Here is a 21,289-nt window from a genome sequence, read left to right on the forward strand (position 1 = left end):
GGAAGCTTGTTCTAATGTCTCTGACTGTTGGTTCAGTTCCAGAGCACCTTATTGGAGTTTCAGTGCAAGGGTGAAATAGTCAAAGCAAATGGATAAAGCAGAACAAAATGGAGAATAGCCAGATTCTAGTAACTATTAACTTAATGAAATGCATTATGATGAATGGATGAGATACATGTGACATTACACCTTCCCCCACCCAAACGTTGCCTTGCCTACTTCCCAGCACATACTTGGACTCGTGATTTAAGATCCATAGTGATGTGCTAGTACCGTATCACACAGTACAGACAAGGCTGTTGTCCAAGAATGGGTGGTGCTCTAGCAAAAATATGGCCATATTTCAAGCTAAGTTTTCACTTACATTGTGTGATGCAGATGTATCACATCTCTGTGTGGTTGAGGTCATGGATTTACGGAGATGCTCTGTTGTTGTTCTTCCCCCACCCCCAAAATGCTTCATCGTTTGCAGAGAACAAGGTTCCTGGATTATTAACGTCTTCAAGTTGAAATGCTTAATATTATTGAAGAGTAGAGCACTACAGTGGCCAAGCTGGTCTTTAAGGATCCGGTGTTTTGAGTTTGTCAGCAGCACATCTTCACATTCCTTCTCATTGATCCAGTGTTCGTCTACATACTTGGGTTGCAATGAAGAAGTAGATGAATTATAATGTGGTTGGGATGTAATATATGGCCATATTTACCCAGTATGCTGGATATAACTGAGAGGATAATAATAGAAACCTGATAGCCTTCATTCTTTTTAAGGCTGAGTTTTGGCTTCCATTTGCTGCCTCATATCGCTTTACCATCTACCATTGCCATTAATTTTTATGTATCGTCTAATCTTCAGGTGTTCTATATATATTCTCAAATATATTGCATGTAATGTAAAATGGCTTAATGGCAGTCTGAGACCATGCACATGTTTTGAATATCAAAGAGTTAATTACTAGGTTTGTTGAACATTAAAGCTAAAGTTGCAGTTGAAGCAATCACCTTAAACAAGGCAAACTAATAAAAATGAAATCAGCCTGAAGCGCAAGTTTCAATTATGGGCATGCTTTTAGAACTAAGCCTCTTGGCGATCATGAACAGTTCAAGTGTAGTCTTTATGCACTGAAGCGTTGAGGTTTCCCTTTGTCTCATCTTCCTCTTCTCTGTGGCCCAAACAATAGCTGCAGAGCCTTGGTTTATTTATTTCATGTGTACGGTTTGCTTCTCTCTGTTGAGCCCACTCAGCTTCACCACACTGTGGCGTGTGTAAAACTGGAACAGTTGGGGGCACATTGAGGCCATGAGATAAGCATAAGTAGAGTTTGAGGGAGGCAACAGCCACATCTCTGCCACAACTGTGTGGGAGGGACACGGGTAAGAAGGAGTTATCTGTCAAAGTGAACTCCACCGCCATTACTAAGGAGAGACTCCATTAGGGACTTCGTCTGAGCTCAGAAAGCACTACAACAGTGTTTCCCAAACTTGGGTCTCCAGCTGTTTTTTTTTGGACTACAACTCCCATCATCCCTAGCTAGCGGGGGTGATGGGAATTGTAGTCCGTAAACAGCTTGAAACCCAAGTTTGGGGAACACCGCAATAGAAGCTTCCTTCATGCTCAGCTATCTGAATCCTAGAGTATATTTCAAATATGTACTATAATCTGTAGTAATTCTATGTAATATATAGATATGTAAGTGCTGGGGTGAGAAGGATTGAGCATATAATGCCCATCCTGGCCTGACTTCACTGGCTGCCAATTAGTTTCCAGGCCTGGTTAAAATGCTACCTGCTCCCCTATAAAGCCACAAACGGCTCGGGACCACAATACCTCAAGGACCACCTCTCCCCATATAAACAGACCTGGACCCTGCAATCATCATCTGAGGCCCTTCTTCATGTGCCTCATTCATGAGAGGCCAAGAGGGTAGCAACATGAGAAGAGGCCTTTTCTGTGGTGGCTCCTCACTTGTGGAATTCTCACCCCAGAGAGGCTCGCCTGGTGCCTTTGTTACGTATCTTCAGGTGCCAGGCAAAAACACTCCTCTTCTCCCAGGCCTTTGGCTAATTAAACAATCTATGGCCTTTAAAACTGTGTTGGGGGGCGTGTTTTTGTTTTTGTTTCTAAGTATGTTACATATTTTTGTGTTTTTGTTTTGTAAACTGCCCTGTGATCCTTGGATGAAGGGCAGTATAGAAAATTGATCAATAAATGGAATAAAATAAATAGATACACTTGGTAACAGAAACCTCCAGTGACTCACTATGTAGGATGGACACTGGGTTGCTGAACTAGAGATGAGAATTTAGTCACTAGCAAGGGGGTGGGAAGAATATGGCTTTTCCGGGAAGAGGGGAGGTAAGTCAGCAGCAAAAGAGTAGCAGAACCTGGGATTCAAATACATACTGCAAGCTCCGCAGTTCAGCTCCTTAAATCTTGACCCCTGACCCCAGCTGGACCTCGTTTTCAAAAGATGCTGAACTAGATAGACTGTCAATTTCATTCAGCAGGACTGCTCTTATGATTGTGTCTTTCTAAAAACAAAAAAGCGCCTTATGTATTGAAGTACCGTATCCTAGTATCTGTTTTCTTTGTGTGATTATGTCTATATTTTCAATTCACTAAATGTGTAGAAGACAGAACGTAGTATCTGAAAACAATGTGGGTGTGTGTCATCTTGTTCAATTTAGATTTTTTTCTGGCTTGTGTTTTACAGGATCAGTTTGACAATTTAGACAAGCACACACAGTGGGGCATTGACTTCCTGGAAAAATATGCAAAATTCGTTAAAGAAAGGATAGAGATTGAACAGAATTATGCAAAGCAATTGAGGTAAGTTTTATTTTACAAGTTTCATTACCCTTCAAACTTCTATTACCTTTTAAACTATTTTGGTGTTTTGTTTTGTTTTTGTTTTCCATTTCCCAATTATATTTTTAGTTAAAAGTAGTTCCCGTACTGTAGGAGAAATCGAATATGCAATATTGTTGTCCTGGAAGAATAGCCATACTTGACCCACGTAGCTAAAATCACATTTTTTCTTTTCCATCTGAATTGGTTACTCCTTACTACAGATTCATGGGCAACATGATTTTTTATCCCCCTGTGTCGGCAAAAGCTGAGACATGTTTGTCATTCAGCACAAGCAAACACAAGCTTGCAAGTAGCATAGCATGCTTTGCAAAGCAAGCAAGATGGACTGTCTTGATCAATATTCATTGAATGGAGGAACCCCTTAACTGTGTTACACTGAGGACTGGTGCTGTGGCTCACATTTCTTCCATTATGGTTGCTATGGGGAAGGGTGCTCGAAAAACCTCTGAATTAAAATTCAAGTGCTCCCTTATTTTCTTTTAAGGCTGTAAAGCTTATCTGTATGTAAAGGCGTAAATATACTCACATCCAGAATTGCTTTGCTGCATCCACTGCAGCTGCTTTGTATTGCTGAAGAGGCAAGCTGTGTTGTTTTTTTGTGCTTCCGTCAGCATGTGGTGCAAACATCAAAGAAACCTCAGCATTTTCCTCTACTATCTTCATTTTCATTTGTGGGTAGGCACCACTGGCCACCTTTGGAAAGCAAGGGGAAATCCTGTTGCTCTAGTTTTTCTAGCCAGTTCCCCTTGCATGTACTGGGAACTGTAGACATGTTTATCCTGGGGCTTTGGGGTGAGTTGTGAGAGGCACTGAGCAGTGACCTTACTCTGGAAGAAACCCTTCTGCAGTACTGCATGGAGACAGCCTCCCCCTGAGTCAAAACAGTAGTGCTGAAGACTTCTGTTAGTTTTATGTAGAAGCATGTAATAGATTCTGGAGATCCAGTCCTTTAATATGCACAGCAAAGCATAGAACAGGGTTTGGCAGGGTTTACCTTGCCTGGGTCGGTTCACTCCAGCGGAGATCCCTCCATGGGCCGGATCCCGCGTGCGCCCATGATTGTCTGCGTAGACACAATTTCCAGCGTCTGTGCAGATGTGATTTCCTGTGCCACGAAAGCAAGTCCCCGCAACGCGCTGCGCCAGTTTAGCGCAGCGGATGGCTCGGTTCAGGGGTTTCTCATGGGCTGGTTAAACGACCCCTGTGGGCTGCTTGTGGCTCATGGGCCTTAGGTTGCCGGCCTCTGGCATAGAATCAAATTATTTGACCCATTGAAATGAATGAACAACATAGTAATATTGATTAATTTCAGCTGGTCTGCTCCATGAAAAAGAATGCCACCTATCATGCCTTAGCAAACAAAGCTTCAATATTTTTTTCTTGTTTTGACACATGCAGAGTCTGTATCTCTGTATTATCAGAATTGCAGGAAAAATAAATGTAGGGCTGCACAATAAAGTGTGTGCACTGCTTTTCTCGACCAGTTTATTGAGCGGCCTTTTGGCTGTGAACTTTTCCACATGGAACTTAACCGATATATTTTAAGCCTCTTTTCCATGAACAGTGTAAACAAATAATCTGCTTACATGTATTATTTTCTGTGCAGGGGCCCATAGGTAAGAAGCAACAACTGTTTTAAGTGTATGCGTATCTTAATCTTTGGTGTTAACTGGTCTACTATATATGCATTTTTTTAAAGACTTCACCTATCAGCTTTCAAGTAACCTGGGCTGGTAGTTTCTTCTGAAATGGTAGTAATTTGGGGTGTATGCCGATGTGCTCTATTTTTACTTCAATCTTGTCTTAGAAGCTAGTAAAGAAAAATAGGGGAATTCCAAGATAAATAATAGGGAACAGTCTTGAGCCTCAGTTGTTCTTACCTTCTCTGTCTACATTCAGTTGCAAACAGGACCTGAGCCCATTGTGGGGTTTTTGTTTTTGTTTTGCAATTATCCATTCTAATCCTAGATACATAAGGATACATAAAGTTATCAGCTGTTGTTTATGATTAAAGTAGCCAATGTTGATTTAAAAGGGGAAACAGTTTGTTCTGTTTACTTCCTCTCTTGACTACAGCTAAGTGTTTTAAAGGCTAACTTACTTTCTTCTTACAAGCAACTGTTGTTGTTCTTTTCACATTAATACTCATGTCCTGAGTGCAGCTTCGTTGAGCTGTATATATAAACGCTCATCTTCACAATAACTGAGTGGCTAGAAGACAAAGGTTTTGCGAATTTGCTTGACTTTTTCTCTCTGAAGAAATGAGTAATGTGTATTCCATATTCTAGATTTCCAGTCAAGGACAATTCCATTGTAACACGATACAGCAAGGTATCTAGAGGGAATTCCTTGATTTGGAAGCTGAAGAAAGTTGCTTAAATGGCTTGATTATCTTCTGCAGTGGGAAACTATGTAATTGTGCACAGCCAAATGAAGATTTAGTTACCTAAATGACTATATTTAGAAACTTGGCAAGCTGTCTGGATGCTCTACTAGTTTTAATTCTAAATTGGAAACAAATGGTCACGATGTGGGCCCTTGTTTCTGAAGGCTGTTCTTCTTTAATTGAAATTGAAAACATAAGTTGTTGATTATTATCCAAATGTAGATGTGGCAGACTTTCCTTGAACAACTGTGCAAATGGACTCTTATTCAAAAGAGATTCTGTGCTGAAAGTTATTCCTCCCCATTATTATTTACAGAAGTTTTTATCGGAGGTAGAATGCCTTTGTTTCATGAACAGAATGCTGCAGCTAGCCTGGTGCCTGGGAGCAGCCTCCGGGACCATATAACTGGTCCTAAAGGATCTCCACTGGCTCCCAGTACGTTTCTGAGCACAATTCAAAGTGCTGGTGCTGACCTTTAAAGCCCAAATGGCCTTGGCCAAGTGTACCTGAAGGAGTGTCTCCATCCTCATCGTTCACTGAGGTGAGGTCCTCTTCTGGCAGTTTCCTCACTGCAAGAGGTGAAGTTACAGGGAGCCAGGCAGAGGGCCTTATCGGCAAGTGGAACACCCTCCCTTCAGGTGTCAAGGAGATAAAGAACTACACAACTTTTAGAAGACATCTGAAGGCAGCCCTATATCAGGAAGATCTTAATGTTTGATCCAGGGAGTTTTCTCTTCTCATGAAGTGGCCAAAGTATTGGAGCCTCAGCTTCAGGGCTGTCCTTCAGATCTGTCCTTCCAGTGAGCACTCAGGGCTGATTTCCTTCAGAAATGGGCTGGGTATAAATAAAATCATCATCATCATCATCATCATCATCATTATTACATGTGGTGCGCAATCCAGCCATAGTTGGTTCTGAAGACCTATTTATTTCACTGAGAAGGTTAAGCAAGTGCTTAAATTTCTTCCAGTGAAACCTAATTAAATACAGTGGCGGTGGCAAATTCTTTTTTCCATGGAGCATTCTGGAGATAAGGCAGGACACCAGTGTGAAAAAGGCCCTATTTTTAGTCACCATTCAGCTATGAAATGGTGCGTCTGATTCATTACTATGTAACCGTACAAAGTGAAATCCACTAATTAGCGTTCCTTTTCTTTTGTGAATGCAGTAGATAACAATAGTACTCGAACTCTGATCGTAACCATTTAAATTAGATTTGTGACCATCACAAACTAGAAATCTCGGGTGAGAGTTCTATATGAAGTTGAATCTGAGCAAGCAAAAATAGTACAGCTTCTATCTGAATTATTTTTTTAAAGTGTTCGAATCAAAAGATTCCAGGGCAATGTACAACATTAAGAAGACGTTTTACAGAGCATAATACTAAAAACATAACAAAAACCATAATACAATAATAATAATAAAATAACCATAACAACCATCTCTGCCCCCTGCCCCCCAGCTTTAACAGGCCATAGATTATTTAATGGCCAACATCATGGGTAAAGAGGAATGTTTTGCCTGGCACTTAAAGATCTGTAATGATGGTGTCAGGTGAGCCTCTCTAGGGAAAGCATTCCACAGACGGGGAGCCACCACAGAAAAGGCCCATTCTCATAGACAAGCACAGGGTCCAGGTCGGCTCATATGGGGAGAGGCGGTCTTTATAAAGTATTAAGGTCCTGAGCTGTGTAAGGCTTTATAGGGGAGTGGGTGGCATTGTGGTCTAAACTACTGAGCCTCTTCGGCTTGCCGATCAGAAAGTTGGCGGTTCAAATCCACGTGGCGAGGTGAGTTCCCGTTGCTCTATCCCAGCTCCTGCCAACCTAGCAACACAAAAACACACCGGTGCAAGTAGATAAATAGGTACCGCTGCAGCGGGAAGGTAAACAGTGTTTCAGTGCACTATGGCACTCCTCACGGTGCCCCGTGGCACCAGAAGTGGTTTAGTCCTGCTGGTCACATGACCCAGAAAGCTGTCTGTGGGCAAACGCCAGCTCCCCTCGGCCTGAAGCGAGATGAGCGCCACACCCCATAGTTGACTGGACTTAACCATCCAGGGGTCCTTTTAGCCTTTGCCCCCTTTACCTTTATAGCACTAGCACATTGAAACTAATTGGCGGCCAGTGCGGATTGCTAGTTGCCCTGGTGCATTTTTATGCATTGCAGCCTTTTTAGGAATTTAGTGCCAACACTACCATATTGCAAAATGGCAGAACCTGGATTAGCTATCTGCATGGCAATTAGTAATCTGCAGTTGTGACCCTCCCCCACTGTCAGTCCAGTCTGTCAGGGAGTATGCATGTGTGTGCTTTCCTGGTAAGTATTTTCCATTCTTATCTGCAACACACCAGAAAATCTCTTCAAAAGACTCTCTTGTGCAGTTGCCTGGTTACAGCATTATTGTTTCGTCTCCTGAATAGTAATGAGTTAGATTTTAAGCCTTCCCACTTTGCTCAGCTCTGTGCAGCAGACATAGAGATTAAAGATGGATAACGTAATGTAGAAAGGTATGGCTTTAGGTAGCTTAAGAATGACATTTCCCTCTTTTTGGCCAGATCTATTGTCGTCTACCTTTAGTATATGTTTTCCCAAAACAAGCGATGTAGTCCAGTATCTAAAAATTCTTTAATATATTCAGAGTGCTGCACCATGTCATAATAAATCTAATATTTATATTCATATTTGATAATATGATTTTTATTAACATCTCAATACTGAGACTTCCTGAAATATGGAGGGCAGCATCAGAATCATGTGCATTGTCATAACAGTGTATCTAGTAGGTAGGGAAACTGGTGAGATAATAAATACCCAACAAATTCTACAGGGACACATTTCATAGCAGGCTGTAAAGCAGGGGTCGGCAACCTAAGGCACATGGGCCGGTAGCGGCCCACGAGGCTTGTCTAACCAGCCCATGGCGACCTTCGCTGCCTGCTTTTACCAGCGCAGCGTGGGGACCGTCTTCTGGGTTGATGGCTCCTGTGCGCATGAAATAGCGCACAGAAATAGCGTGCGCACATGTGCGGGATGGAGAAGCGCCCATGCGCATGTGTACACACTATTTCCAGTGCATTTCCGGATCGGACGAGCGCCAGAAATAGCTTGTATGCATGTGCACGGGCGCTCCTCTGACCCGGAAGAGTGCGCATGCGCACACGCTCCGGCCCATCCTCCAACGGCCAGAGTGTCGACCCACCCATCCTCAGATAAGGTCACCAAACTCTGCTGTAAAGGGTTGTGCCTACCTCCCCAGAACCTTTTTCACCATGGGAATGCTTTCAGCTGGGGTTGTCAGCCAGCTAAAGGTTTTTAAAAACTGATTTATCATTTTTGTGTTTGCCGGTTTGTCAATTACCGGTACCTAAAAATTTGGGAGGTGGGGTGGTGTGGGGAACGGAATAGAGTATCCCAAAGGAGGGTGGCTGCCTAGCTGAACAGGAGCACTCCTGTTCGGAGGTAAGGCTACACTGCAACATTTTGTTGCCGGTTGCTTTGTATTAACAAAGCCTCCACAAAGGTGCCTTTTGAGATACTAAAGGACATGTTAATATAATGTATGACTTAATGAACAAGAGATACTACTTAAGAAAGGTCTTTTAATAGCTGAAAAATTGTTCCCTTTACAGTAATGTATCAGAACCCAAGGAGCCTTGAAAAATAAACAGAAGTATCCTTAAAATTCAGACTCGCTGATTAAAATTGTCTCTCCCCCCCCCACCTTGATTTATCAACAGACTAAGCTGATTAAAACTTGCATTCCGAGTTACACCATTAAGGAAGGTGAAAAACCTAACAAGCGCCTTCTAAAAATAACTTGTTTTTGCAAGTAAAATCACGGCTGCAAAATGCACAGGCTGTTATGGCTCAGTGCATTATTTGTGTAAGGCAACTTCCCTGTTGTATATTACTGAAGCATGAGAGTATAATCTGAATTTTTAGATGCACAAAACTATAGCCCACTCAAATTGCTGCATAATAGTGAACTCTTTACTATGTGCACTCAGCGATGACTCAAACCTTTGGGATGCTGGAATACCAGCTGAGAATCTGGAATACCAGCTGAGAATCGTTTACATTTTATCCAGTGGCGCACCTTCACTGTTGTTAGGTTACATTGGTCCTGTTTAACAGGGCTGTCTTACACATATGCGGCACAGCGCCCCCCCCCGGTTGCCCAGTCCCAGGCGCGCAGGAGGGCGGAGCCGCCCGCCCGCTCAGCATCTCACTGGCTCGGTCGCCCCCCAACTCCCGGTGCAAAGCGGCACTCCGACCAACGGGTGGGCTCTTCCCCAGACTCGACTCTCGGCCTGGCGCCCCCGACAGCCCTGCGCCCGGGTGCTCTGCGCCCCTAGCGCTTATGAGTAAGGCGGCCCTGCTGTTTAACGTGATATGTTACAAGTGCATGGTTTTCTTCCACACGTGTGGAAGATGGAGTGTTTCATTCACTCAATTCTTTCTTCAAATGAACGAAGAAGAAGAAGAAGAAGAAGAAGAAGAAGAAGAAGAAGAGGAGGAGGAGGAGGAGGAGGAGGAGGAGGAGTTTGGATTTGATATCCCGCCTTTCACTCCCCTTCAGGAGTCTCAAAGCGGCTCACAACCTCCTTTCCCTTCCTCCCCCACAACAAACACTCAGTGAGGTGAGTGGGGCTGAGAGACTTCACAGAAGTGTGACTGGCCCAAGGTCACCCAGCAGCTGCATGTGGAGGAGCGGGGACGCGAACCCGGTTTCCCAGATTACGTGACTACCGCTCTTAACCACTACACCACACTGAACGAAACAATATAGTTTACCTTCTATCCCTGGCAAGCACATACTTGGTTTGTTGAACATTAAAACTAGCCTATTTTCTCCAATCTGTTGTTGTTGTTGTTACAACAGAGTTGGTGCCTGTTTCCCCCCAAATAGCACTAAATTGGAGCGTTGCCCTACCTCCCCCTTAGTATGTAAGTGTGAGCATCCAGATAACCTTATTGTCTGTTCCTTGTGTAATATATTTGGAACCCCTGCCCTTATCTTATATTTGACATTCCTGTTGAGCCCAGTAGGATTGGGTTTGTGGCACCTTACGTTGACTGTGGACCAACTAGAGCCAGTGTGGTGTAGTGGTTAAGAGTGGTAGACTCGTAATCTGGTGAACCGGGGTTCGATTCCCTGCTCCTCCACATGCAGCTGCTGGGTGACCTTGGGCCAGTCACACTTCTGTGAAGTATCTCAGCCCCACTCACCTCACAGAGTGTTTGTTGTGGGGGAGGAAGGGAAAGGAGAATGTTAGCCGCTTTGAGACTCCTTAAAGGGAGTGAAAGGCGGGATATCAAATCCAAACTCTTCTTCTTCATGCTTCTGGCTTGGCTGTGCTAGTTCTTGGTCATGGAAAAAAAGCAGCTGCACAAACAAAGCGATTTGTCAGAAATTCAGAATTTTCCTGGGAAAGTACTGTCAAGTTTGCAGCTATTTTCCCCGAGGATGAAATTTAGTAAAATGCTATTTCAGGACTTTGGCATGTTTGTGTGTGTTGTTGTGTTTCCGGATCTTATAATTCTGCTTGCATCCATTCTTGACATCTATTCCGTTCTGATAAATTCCAGAAAGTCTTGCTTGTGTAGCTGCACCTTCTTTGCATTACGTGGTTGTGTTTCCATTATCTATATTGCCCTAGAAACTATTTGGCACTTACATAATGCCACTAAACAAAAGTGTGATTTGTGGGAGTCTTAGCTTTGGAGTGGGCCTTCCATACTGCAATAGTAGGGTTTCCTAAATTTGTCATAGCCAACTGACTTTCCCTTTGGAAAGAAAACCAATTTACTGCCATAAGGAAAAAGGGAACTAAGCATCACTATTTGCTGTGATGTATCACACAATTCTTTCTTTAGTATAACCTAAACAAAGCTGTTAGCTTTACATTTCATATACAGTCATACCTTGATTTTCAAACAGCTTTATTTATTTATTTATTTATTTATTTATTCAGTCAGTCAGTCATACCTTGGTTTTCAAACAGCTCTCGAACGTTTTGGCTCCTGAACGCTGCAAACCCGGAAGTGAGTGTTTTCAAACGTTCTTTTAGAAGCTGAACATCTAGCAGGGCTTCTGCAGCTTCCAGTTGGCTGCAGGAGCTTTGGTTTCTGAACGTTTTGGAAGTTGAACAGATTTCCGGAACGGATTCTGTTCAGCTTCCAAGGTACGACTGTACTAGTAGACACAAGTGCTTTTTGAAGAGATGGGTTGAGAACCCAGATCTCTGGTATAACAGAATATATTTTCATCAACATTCTATCATGGCCTCTTAAACTGAATGTGTTAACCATATGTTAATGTTTAAATCAAACCATCTTCCATAGTTTCCCTTTGTGAGGAAAGTTTCCTATTGTCATCAGCTCTTGCTATTTTTAAATAACTCAAAAACCTCTTTATTTCTTCATTGCTAACTTCTGTGACTTTTCTTTCCCTGGGATTATGTGAACGTTGTAGTGTTTAGACGCAATATAACTTTTATATACCCAATGAGTATAGCAAGAGAGTTTGACTTTTAAGATTTGATAATAAAACCAGGATCCGTAGTGGGACTAATAGCCCAAGGGGAAAGTTGTACAGAAGTTTAGTTCCATTTCTTTAATGCATCGCTTGGGGAAAGAAAATAGATTTCCTGCTGAAGAACATGAAATATATACATTATTCCTTTGTGGGAATATTTGTGGGCAGTGAAGTAACTTGAGGCCTCTGGAATCCTTGGAATTCCTGCTGAACTCTTTAAAATGTATTAAACTAGGCATTCTGTTACTGTTGCTGCTCTTTAGCATCATCAGGAGAATAGCCTATTCTGTCTGGCTGAAACAAGGCATCTTTTTACCATACTGGAAAGAGGCTGCTAAGAAGTGTATTATAATTATTCATTAGAAATTAATTTGCAGTGTCTATAGGACAATTCTCTCTCTCTCTCTCTCTCTCTCTCTCTCTCTCTCTCTCTCCTCCCCCCCCCCCAATTTTTGGCCCCTGTCTTTGTTTTAGTCGTTCTAGTCTGGATAAGCATAAGATAAAAACAATAGGTTGGCATTGTTCCTAGTTGCTCAGCGGTGGAACAATTTTCACTCCTTCCTGCTTGCAACATTTGCGAGAAATCAGGCACCCATGTTTATTAGTACCAAGGGCATTGTGCATTTATTTTGTCCAGAAACGCATAGATATTAAAACATGCACCTCACTTTGATGCTTTTCGTCAATCACTTCATTCTCCTCAACTTATAATATTGTAAACAGGAAAATAAGCTTCTTTTCTGTTTTGGTTTCTGAGAAGAATAAATTGTGACTGTTTCATTATCATAAACTACATCTTTAGTGTGTACTCTTGGATCCTTGTTTCTGATAAATTATTTATTGTCAAGAAAAACATCTTAGTGCTGTGAGGAATCGAGGTATATTCTGACGGAGGTGCTGGCATTCAGAAATGATTACATCACAAGGTGTTTATTGAAGTAGATCCTCTTCACAGGAGATATGTGAACTGTAAACTGAGGACAAAGGGCTGTTCCCTTATTCACCTAGTTTGAGACTGATCCTTAGACAAATACTAACAGAAATTTATTAATGTCCTTATTTAGTAGAACACTATGTTTTCTTCCCTTAACAGAAATCTGGTGAAGAAGTACTGTCCTAAACGTTCATCCAAAGATGAAGAACCCAGGTAAAATGAGCATTAGTTTTCTATTGTCTGTCAGGAAAAAAAAATAATCACAGTGTTCAATGACTGTTATTCTCTGGAAATACTTTGAATGAAGGCCTCAGTCCTAAATACTTTCACACATCTGTGTACCTTTGTGATAGGCTGGTGTGTGTTTTTTACCTCCACTTGTGTGGTAATAAGCTCAGTTTAATTCAATAGGACTTGCTTGCAAGTAGACCTAGTTAGGATTGTTCCATTAATTTCATACCAGCTTACATTAGAGTTTGGTTTTTAATGACCAAATATAAGGGTTGTCTCTGTATTCAGAAATCAGAAAGCGAAGGCTTTATTAACACTTTCTGCACTGCTTTCCAAAGGATGTTGAATATTTAAGTTGTGAGATCGTGTTTAACTCTCCTGAGAATCCCTAACATTATACCCATGTAGCTTTGCTGTAAATTCTAAGACTTGGTTCTCACACACAGCAGATGAGGAAGTAAATTAGACTCTGGGCTGTACCACATATTTTAGGTAGGAAGTAATGGATGAATGATCTACCATACAAAAGAAATTCTAAATGCAGAAAACTGGCATATTGGGAAGAATGCTAGAATTCTTCTCCCTTGACATCTAGTTTTCTTTGTGGAGTTAATCAGTAGTATTTCCACATTACTACTCCTCATGGTAGCCCCACTGAAGTTAATGGACATGGCTAACTTAGGAAGAAGTTAGGAGAAGTTTCAGCGGATCTGGTCTAAGTAGGACTTAGTTGAATATCACCAAGTGTTTCGTAGGGAGAATCGCCAAACCACACAATCTCCCATCCGGTACCTGAAATAGGTAAAGCCCAGAAGTCGTTTTATCTCTTCATTTTTGCTGTTTTGCCAACTAGACCTGAATTCATTATTTTAGCAATGTTATTTTTGTTGCATTTCTAGACACCAGCCATGGCACATTAATTTTCTTTATCTCAAAGCCAAACTTAAGTATGGTGACACTTTGCAGTGTCAGCGCTCCCTGATTAAAAGGCGGTGAGTTGAGTGCTACAAAGTGTTGTTTTATTTTTGGAAAAGGTTCCTTTGTGAAGCTGTACATTGAAAACTACTATAGAGGAACGCTGCAAAGCTGTATGTTCTTGTCAGTCTTGGCTTGTTGGGTGGGGTAACTTTCTCTATATTCTGTACTTTATATAGTTAACAGTCTTTCAGCATAGTATGAGGGAGAAAATAGCAAACACTCACCACCACCAACCTACTAACATTGATTGCTTGGCCATCCTTAACACGGGGGGGGGGGGGAGTGAAATTTAGGTTATTCCATTATTACCAGTGTGGACAGCACAGAAAGCATCAATTTTTTTTCAGATGCCCTGGTCGGAGATTGATCAAGGCTGATTTTACAATTGAAGGCCGTCATTGAAGGAAGACGGTATTCACTGGGTTACAAGAGAACAAATTTGGTCATCTAGCCCAAAATCCAATTATCGATGAGATTTAAGTTCCATCAGCCAAACACTATTTCTCATGGAAGATCATTTTGAGCCCCTCTGCTTCATTTTAACCTTTTTTTTTTTAAAGAACAAAACAAAACAAAACACAAACCTAGATGACAGGACTTCCAAGAAGCTGATATGGAGCTCAAGACCTGAACATTTAAAAGAGATGGCAAACATTCCACAGGCTTATGAGGTCTTTAAAAAAAATAAAAAAATACAGTGACATGTTTGTTTGTTTCTCCCTTCCATACACATTTTCTCCCCTTATTTTTTCCTCCTCCTTCCCACCCTGCTCCCCCCTTTGTTTTAGTGCCAGCAATAGTGTGGCACCCTTCCCCTCCAACCAAAAGAGGTGAGCAGGCAAACAGGCAGCTGTCTTCAGAGCTGGTAGCAAATTTGTTCAGTAGATCCATCCATCGGGGTGCATAGAGTGGCATGGTTGGCATGTTCCACCCTCAAGATCAAGCCAAATCATCTCTGCAACAAGTTCAGCTTCCCAAGCCTAGGAAGTTAAGTCCATTCCTAGGCTCAGTCCTTCTTCCATTTCGCATCTTAGGAGATACCACTATACTGCAGGGCTTTCCAGGTAGTGTTCTTTATTCTTTTCTACCTTTTGAAATCTGTTTTCATTTTTTTAAAAAAACAACAACAACCAATGTGCGTGAAGAGAAGTGTATTTGGGGCATCTCCACTGTACATCTTTCTGCAATTCGTTTTATCAAGGTTGTACCCCACGCTAACTGTGATATGTTTTATGGTCCATTTATGGAACAAAAGCTGTAACTTCCGGATAAACAGAAACATGACATTTGTTTCCCTCCTCCTTCTTCACTGTGTATTGCCAGGTTTACCTCATGTATAGCCTTTTATAATATCCTTAACGAGTTAAACGACTACGCGGGACAGAGAGAAGTAGTAGCAGAAGAACTGGGACATAGGGTATATGGAGAACTGATGAGATATTCCCATGAACTCAAAACAGAAAGGAAAATGGTAAGTCACGAGGGGTTCGCGATTGTAGAATTTATGCGATTATTCTTTTCACTGTTATCAAGGTCTCGCCTGTTGGACCAAATCTTCTTCGGTGTAGTAGTGGTGCACAAATTTGAATTGCATGGTTTTTTCCATACTCCTGTGACAAGAGAACAGTGTACCACAAAAGCACGCGTGCTTCTGAACAGAATGAAAGGCCGCCCAATTTAATAAAGCATTGCTTGCTATCTTATATTCTAGAATGTTAGTGTTTGTGCAGTCCATTCCCCCAGGTGCCTGCTTAGAAGCCAGTCGCACTGCACAGCATTCAGGAATAACGGCTTGCCCCTTACTTGGGTGTGTTTTAGGATTGCATCCTTTTTTTATACTTCAATTATATGCCTCCTCAGGTGTTATGCAGAGTCGGAATACAAACGACTGAAATAAATAACTTTTGTTTTGATTCTGTGGACAACTGTTGTCTGTTGTAAAGGCATTTAAAGTACAGTCGTACCTTGATTCTGGAGCGCCTTGTGACTTGAACATTTTGGCTCCCGAATGCCGCAAACCAGTGAGTATTCTGGTTTGCGAACCTTTTTTGGAAGCCGAACATCCAACGCAGCTTCCGCGGCTTCTGATTGAGTGTAGGAAGCTCCTGCAGCCGATCAGAAGCTGCGCCTTGGTTTTTGAACTTTTCTGGAAGTTGAGCGGACTTCCAGAACGGATTCCGTTTGAGAGCCAAGGTACGGCTGTATCTTTTAATTCTCACACATTGGTCTGAGAATTAAAACATGTGTGTCACAGCCCAGAGCCATGCATTTAAGGGAGCTGCATGTGCATTCGCTGGTCTTTGCCACTGTAGGCCAAGTTATTTTTATTCAGATTATAAAGTCATGAGCCTGGGCCCTTGTAGATTTGAATGTTGCTGTCTGGTGCTTGGAACATTTTAGGTGCTTTTAGAATAAAACACCAGTGATGAAGGTCCTGTTGAGTTTTAATAGCATGACTCCATCAGGCACAGGAGATGCAGTATCAGAAACTAAAAGACAAAGCCCCGACTGCACTCATGGTGCAGTTTCCTTGTGCACATTTATAATGTCGCCATAGAAATAGGGTAATATTTCCGGGTAGAACTGATGTTTGTCCAATTGTTTCACTTTAACAAAACGGGTGGAAATCCAGTTCCTTCTGCTGTATTTCAGTAGATTGGAGAGCAGTAGAAAGTGTGGAACGTTTTTCTTTTGGAGGAAGCAATGTGCATTGTGGTTTGCTGAAACAGGTTTGTTTCCTCCATGCAGTAGCGAGGAGGAAATAAACAGACCCAAGTAGGTTTACTTTGAGGTGCAAACTAGGCCACTGTTGTTGTTTGGGTTTCTTCAGTACACGCAAGTAAAAGACTGTAAATGCCATATCAGATTTTGAAAGAAAAATAAATTAAAACCCTCTCGTTCGTAATTTTTTAGCACCTTCAAGAGGGTCGAAAGGCACAGCAGTATCTTGACATGTGTTGGAAGCAGATGGATAATGTAAGTTTTCTTCTCTCTTCTTGCCCCTATCTTTTCCTGTTTACTTTTAGGATTACAAAGTTTGGTGGGCAATTGTTAAAGAAATTAACTGAAGATTAGCTTTGTTATCATTGTTATCTTTGTTAAATAGACCAGATAGATTGCTGTGTTTGCAGAGATCATAACAGCTCATAACTTCTCAGTGTGCAGTTCAACAGGAATTCTGCCTTGAAGGATTTACAGACTTCAGCTATGTCAGAATTTATTGAAAATGCCTCCCAGCTCTATGATTCTTAACATGGTTGCTGAAATCAGCCCCCGGCACAGTAGAATGGCAGATCTAAATATATGTTGCTATTGGGATCTTTTAAAAACAAGTGAGGATTTTGCAAGTGTCTTTTATTAGGCTTGAATTATAACTTCGGTTTTCGTTTACTTTTTTTGTTTGGCTTTGCATAAAAATCAAAATGAACTATGTTAAGACAAAACCTCACTTTTGTTTAAAAGTTGTCAGTCATAGTATACTAATAGAAATTAGTGGGATTCCACCATATTAAATAGTTGAGTGAGAGCGAGTATATGAGTATTTATATGGGTATACACATGTGAACTTTAGCGTGTCTTTGTAGTATTTTGTAAAAAAACCAACAACAACATGATGATGTTACCATTGCAGAGTAAAAAGAAGTTTGAGAGAGAGTGCAGAGAAGCAGAAAAAGCACAGCAATGTTTTGAGAGACTGGACAATGATACTAATGCCACTAAAGCAGATGTTGAAAAGGTAAATATTATTATTATTATTATTCCTATAACAGTATTTGCATTTTTTCAAATAATGCTATCTTTTTAAAACTTAATGTGCCAACCAAGGGGACAGTGAATCAATGGCTGCATTCAGACATCATGTTTTGTTATTTTCCGAAGGTTTGGAGGATCAGGAACAAATTCTGTGTGCACGTGTCCCAACACCACCACCTTCATAGGGCCTAGTTTATTAAACGGTTTCTCATTTGATCAATTCACGGTTTGCTGTTACATCTGAATTGCCACAGCGTGGTTTGTGCAATCTCTGCAAACCAGAATCGCAAGCCACAGTTTGCTCTTGGTTTGCCGTTCTGTTTTGGAGGGTTTGCCAAAGCCATAGTTTACCAATTCAGAAGTAGCAGAGAACTGTGGCTTGATCGACCAGGACGTTTTGTCCAGTGGAAGTTGCAGTTTTCTGGATGGTATCATCTTGGTTGCCACTGGTGAAAAGAAAACTTTAGTGGCTGAAATAGGAACTTTCAGCAATATGGGGTTGTGTGCCATATTTGTTGTCACTTGAAATGAATGGAATTGTACAAGTAGTGTTGGTGAGACAGTCACATATTGTCTCTCTTTCTATATGTGTACATGGCAGTTCCTTATTTTTGGTCATTTTAAAATGTTTTGTTTGAGAATAGCATGGTGAGATGTACATGCCTAGCTTAAAAATTCAGATGCTTTTCTCTAAATGAGAACAAGCTACTACAAACTTTTTGGAGTGGTTACGAATGTTTATAAAGAGAAGTTTGTACACCTTAGGTTGTATTAAAAGTCCTGTGGTTCCTCCAATCCACTGAAGCAGATTTGGGTACAACACGGGGCATACACAGGGGAACAAAAGGTGGAAAAGTCATTCCGCTCATGCATTTATTTAGTTGAATACTGTCTACTGACCCCGCAAATGCTAATGTAAGGTAAAGGATACAAGGGCTCATGAAAGGTGATGGCATTTCACTTACAATGACCATGTTGCTAAGTAAGATTTTGTTTAAACCGAAGACTTCTAGAAAACACTGTCATTGAACTGTCTCTTATTAGGCAAAGCAGCAATTAAATCTCCGTACACACATGGCTGATGAGAACAAAAATGAATATGCTGCCCAGCTGCAAAATTTCAATGGTGAACAGCACAAGCATTTCTACATTGTCATTCCTCAAATCTATAAGGTGAATTTTAGATCTAAATTTTGTTTCGATTTTTATTTATTGCATTTGTATACTTCTACTGGGTGCCCAATGTACTTTACAATTTTCACTATTGGGGGAAAAACATTATTTAAACTGCTAAAAGTGTGACAGTGACTTCTAAGCTCATCCACACTGCTGCTCGTCACATGATTTCTAGGCACAGGTCAGAAATGTTTTCCTTTTGTTCCTTCGCTCTCCCCAGGAAAACCCTCTGTTTAGTGCTGAATCAAAACAAACATCAGTCTGAAGAAAACTCAATTGACGTTTGTTCCCATTCAGTGCTAAACAGCCACTTTTCCTGGGGAAAGTGGCAGGAAAATCTTTTGGACCCATGCTTAGATTTGAGATGGTTTGAGAACACTGCTGTAAACATAAAAATTATAAATGTTTTATCAGCACCTTACATAGTTCTGCTTTAATCCTTCACTGTTAATTTACATTAAACTACGATTATACAATATTTGAAAAGATATTTACAGTAGCATATCATTTGTCTTGCTTCCTGACATTCCCTGTTGTTTTAAAATGAAGTAGATTGTTGGTTTCCATTCATTTGCTGCTCCTGTATACTTATTTTTAACTTTGCAGTATTCAGTTGCTCCCACAACTCCCTGGTTCTAATTTCCTTGGCACTTAAAATTCTTGCCATTGCTAAAATATGTAGTACTTTTGTTTGATATATTTGTGGAACAAAGCAACCATGCAGATAAGGGTTGAGATGGTGAGGGGAAAGAAAAAAAAAGAAAAGAAATCCTTTATTAAGTTACTATAATCCCCAAATCACTCACCTTCTGGTACTTCCACTGGAAATGATGAATATCAGCTTTTCTTTCTACACAAAACTAGCAATTACTTTCTCTGGTTTTCTTCATCATTTTGAACTTCTGTGCTGACTGTGGCCATATTATCATTATACACCTTTAGGCGCCAGGCAAAAACGTTCCTTTTTAACCCGGCCTTTGGTTGATCTTATTGACATCCAACGGGACGCAGGTGGCGCTGTGGGTAAAATCTCAGCACCTAGGACTTGCCGATCGCATGGTCAGCGGTTCGAATCCCCACGTGGTTATTGGGTTATTGCTTTTGGTTTGATTTTATATGTTGTGCTCTTGTTGTGAACTGCCCTGAAACCTCTGGGTATGTTGTTGTTGTTTAGTCGTGTCCGACTCTTCGTGACCCCATGGACCAGAGCACGCCAGGCACTTCAGTCTTCCACTACCTCCCGCAGTTTGGTCAAACTCAGTTAGTAGTTTCGAGAACACTGTCCAACCATCTCGTCCTCTGTTGTCCCCTTCTCCTTGTGCCCTCAATCTTTCCCAACATCAGGGTCTTTTCCAGGGAGCCTTCTCTTCTCATGAGGTAGCCAAAGTATTGGAGCCTCAGCTTCAGGATCTGTCCTTCCAGTGAGCACTCAGGGCTGATTTCCTTAAGAATGGATGTGTTTGATCTTCTTGCAGTCCATGGGACTCTCAAGAGTCTCCTCCAGCACCATAATTCAAAAGCATCAATTCTTCGGCAATCAGCCTTCTTTATGGTCCAGCTCTCACATCCATACGGTGGTGTATAAGTTGAATAAATAATAATAATAATAGTGGCATAGATTGCAGCTATGGAGAATGTTACCCAAAACAAGTAAGCAAACAAAAAACACACACGCATACATCATCTGGCCCATACATCTCTAAGCATGTATCATTGTTTTTTAAAATGAGTTTGTATGTTTTGTGGAACTTGTGTTGCTTTTAAAAGCAAAAAAGCCTTCACAGCTACCTTTTTGCAAACCAAAGTTTCTCATTCCTTATATTAATTTTTTAACTCAGTTTCCCTCTGTTTATCCTTCGCTTACGTTGCAATCTGTTCAAGGGTGTTCTCATTTGATGAACCAATAGAAAAACTGTTTGTATTAATTTGCACCCAGCCTGATATATGCCAGTTACCCAAACACTGAACTTCCCTAGTTGTCCCATATTAAACATTCCTTCACCAATATTATGCTAAAGGGGAAATTTCTGGTGCTAGCTCTTCTTTTTAAATCTATCCCAGGTTTTTAAACATGTGCCAATAACATAATTGTATCTGTTACAACAGTTTTTCCTAGTACTTCCATTCATAATAAATTCTTTACTGTGGTATTCATTGCTGTTTCTTCCATTGGTCTATATAATAAGAGTTTTTGTTCCTAAACAAAAGGACTCCAGCGCTACAATAGCTCTATTAAATCCCCCTCTTTCTATGCCTTACAGCTTACATTTTTAGGTTCCTTAGCTCTTTTTAACATTCCATATAAATACATTGTTTCTGCCATTCTTGAATAATTTGGCCTGAGATTTTGGAGCAGGAAATTTTGGCAGTGCACGGACTTTTATTGTGTTGGTTCTTCCCAATAAAGACAGTTTCAGGG

At 41.1% G+C, this 21,289-nt stretch overlaps 1 protein-coding gene across 4 annotated transcripts in view; it reads left to right on the forward strand.

The window, feature by feature from the left end:
- Nucleotides 1–21,289, forward strand: part of FNBP1L (formin binding protein 1 like) — a 74,393-nt gene that overhangs the window by 27,062 nt on the left and 26,042 nt on the right. For 3 of the 4 annotated variants that reach the window (XM_082227923.1, XM_082227920.1, XM_082227921.1), the window contains exons 2-7: nt 2,712–2,827; nt 12,892–12,945; nt 15,265–15,412; nt 16,855–16,917; nt 17,573–17,677; nt 18,739–18,867. In XM_082227923.1, coding sequence (XP_082084049.1) covers nt 2,712–2,827; nt 12,892–12,945; nt 15,265–15,412; nt 16,855–16,917; nt 17,573–17,677; nt 18,739–18,867 — 615 coding nt within the window. Of the gene's footprint in view, nt 1–2,711; nt 2,828–12,891; nt 12,946–14,542; nt 15,006–15,264; nt 15,413–16,854; nt 16,918–17,572; nt 17,678–18,738; nt 18,868–21,289 lie in introns of those variants that run through there. The other variant, XM_082227922.1, reaches the window with a different exon arrangement.

This window comes from Podarcis vaucheri (genome assembly GCF_965113315.1).
Source record: "Podarcis vaucheri genome assembly, chromosome: 6".
Taxonomy (NCBI): Eukaryota; Metazoa; Chordata; class Lepidosauria; order Squamata; family Lacertidae; genus Podarcis; species Podarcis vaucheri.